Source organism: Sciurus carolinensis, chromosome 2 (genome assembly GCF_902686445.1).
Source record: "Sciurus carolinensis chromosome 2, mSciCar1.2, whole genome shotgun sequence".
Taxonomy (NCBI): domain Eukaryota; kingdom Metazoa; phylum Chordata; class Mammalia; order Rodentia; family Sciuridae; genus Sciurus; species Sciurus carolinensis.
In genome coordinates, this window is record NC_062214.1 from 125,459,348 (window position 1) to 125,461,922 (window position 2,575).

At 41.7% G+C, this 2,575-nt stretch overlaps 1 protein-coding gene across 1 annotated transcript; it reads left to right on the forward strand.

Annotated features, from left to right (window-relative positions):
* The first annotated feature begins 1,338 nt into the window (after window positions 1–1,338).
* Window positions 1,339–2,322, forward strand: LOC124976554 (olfactory receptor 49-like). Its single transcript, XM_047539376.1, has one exon. The coding sequence runs from the start codon at window positions 1,339–1,341 to the stop codon at window positions 2,320–2,322; it is 984 nt and encodes a 327-aa protein (XP_047395332.1).
* Window positions 2,323–2,575: the final 253 nt, after the last annotated feature.

The following is a 2,575-nucleotide window of genomic DNA, read 5'->3' on the forward strand; positions in this document are numbered from 1 at the left end:
TTTCCATAAAGAACAATCAATTACAAGATTACCACCTTCTCTATCCAGATCTCTGAGGACAATATTAAGCAATGTAACCTAGAAATAATGATCACTTCAAGGAAAGATATATTCTTTAAAACAAAATTGAGCCGGTGAACAACTCTGACTATCAGCATTTACTGCTTTTTATTACTGAGGGAATTATCTGAAAGTAATTAATCTCTAAATGCATGCTTTCCTCAACTACATACCAGCTTCATAGAACATGTATTCCTGGAAAAAAAAATGATAACAAAAAGTTTGTAATGACATGACAAAATGTATGTTATAGCATTATGTGGGAAGGAAAGGTGTACAAAATAACATTTTCTGCATAGCTATGTAAACCAATAAATAAACAGTAAATAAGAACAGAAAAAAATTTGGTTGAAATACATCACAGTCTTGGGGGTTTTTTCAGTGTTGGGAATAGAACCCAGCTTCTCTCATATGCCAAGCAAGTGCTCTACCATGGAACAACACCCCAGCCCCATCAAAATCTCAACAGAAGTGGTTTCTGTGTATCTACAGGTGATTCTTTTTATTCTTATTCCTCTAATTCTCTAAATTGGTTGATATTGTTTATAATTTTAATAATTTTGCCCCAAATCCACTATCTTTCTTATAATTTTACTCTTACTATTGTTGTCCTACTATAGATTTAACCATAAAATAGATCAAAATAGCTTGGATTATGTGACTGCTCACTTTGTAGCCAGCCCTGTGCTAAGTGTTAGATATACATTATCCATTTAAATCCAGGGAGAATATTTTTACCTAGGTATTGTAATTATTCCCATTGAGGGGCCTGGTGTGGTGAGGACAGGTAACTGATCTCAAATAATTTAGTAAATCACACATTCAAATAAAATGCCTTCAGTGACTACTAAGAGCATGATTATTTCATCAATGCCTTCAATGAAAGTTTGTGACTCATTGGATGCCAGATTTTAAAACAGAAATATTTTAATGGACTTAGGAGACCCCTTCCAGCGTTTGAATGAAAATGAGAAAAGATATCATCTGATCTGAAAGAATGTGAGATATACAGTTTCCTTACAAAAAATAAGGAAATAGAAGAATTGGTAAAAACAAAACTTTTCCAAACTACTTGCAAAAACTTGACTAAAATTAGGTCAAAGTATACAACTTGATACTGACTCAAGAGGTGACCTTGGAGAACCAATGTTAGGAGGTAGAGACCAGGGCTGGTGGCTAAAAGAACTAAAGTATTCCATAAGCCCAGAATGGGACTCTCCTCCCTCTGTCTTTTCAGTTCAGACTTGTCCTCAGATGCTCAGAACACCACAACCCCTGATGCTGACCACCTTTGATACTCCAGCACCAGCAGAGGTCAGAGGAGCCACGGGGAACCACACCACTGTCACCGAGTTTGTCCTCTTGGGGCTCTCAGATGCCTGTGAGCTACAGATGCTCATCTTCCTGGGGTTCCTCCTGACCTACCTCCTCATACTGCTGGGGAACATCCTCATCGTGGCCATCACCCTTCTGGACAGACGCCTCCACACCCCCATGTACTACTTCCTCCGTAACTTTGCTGTCCTGGAGATCTGGTTCACCTCGGTCATCTTCCCCAAGATGCTGACCAACATCCTCACAGGACACAAGACCATCTCCAAGACAGGTTGTTTTCTTCAGTTTTTCCTCTATTTCTCCCTTGGCACTACAGAATTTTTCCTGTTGGCAGTGATGTCCTTTGACAGGTATGTGGCCATCTGTAACCCCTTGCGTTATGCCACCATCATGAGCAAAAGGGTTTGTGTCCAGCTAGTGCTCTGCTCCTGGATGACAGGTTTCCTTCTCATCTCTGTTCCGAGTTACATCACATTTCAGCAGCCTTTCTGTGGCCCCAATATCATCAATCATTTCTTCTGTGACAACTTTCCACTCCTAGAACTCGTATGTGCAGATACAAGTCTGATGGAGCTTCTGGGGTTTGTGATAGCCAACTTCAGTCTCCTGGGCACTCTGGTTGTGACGACCACCTGCTATGGCCACATCCTCCACACCATCCTACACATCCCCTCAGCCAAGGAGAGGCACAGAGCCTTCTCAACCTGCTCCTCCCACATCATTGTGGTGTCTCTCTTCTATGGCAGCTGCATCTTCATGTATGTCCGGTCAGGCAAGGGTGGGCAGGGGGAAGACCAGAACAAGGTGGTGGCGTTGCTCAACACCATGGTGACCCCGACACTCAACCCCTTCATCTACACCCTGAGGAACAAACAGGTGAAGCAGATATTTAGGGAGCAGGTGAACAAGCTCCTCTCACAAAGTTGAGCCAGACCTGAGAGAGGGAAAAAGTTGCCCCCTTGCCTGATCCTCTGCTAAGAAGCTCCTGTCCTGATTTCCATGGATTTTTCCTTCATAGACAGATTTTTGTCATGTGTTCAATTGCACAGTAGCTTCCTACGTGCATTATTGGTCTATTCAGTCTTGTTTAGAGAGTATAGAAAACTCAATATACCATTACCTTGTGTGAAATGTCAAAGTTTCTGACCCGAGCCTGTATCTAAGTTTCTTAATCTTCCCT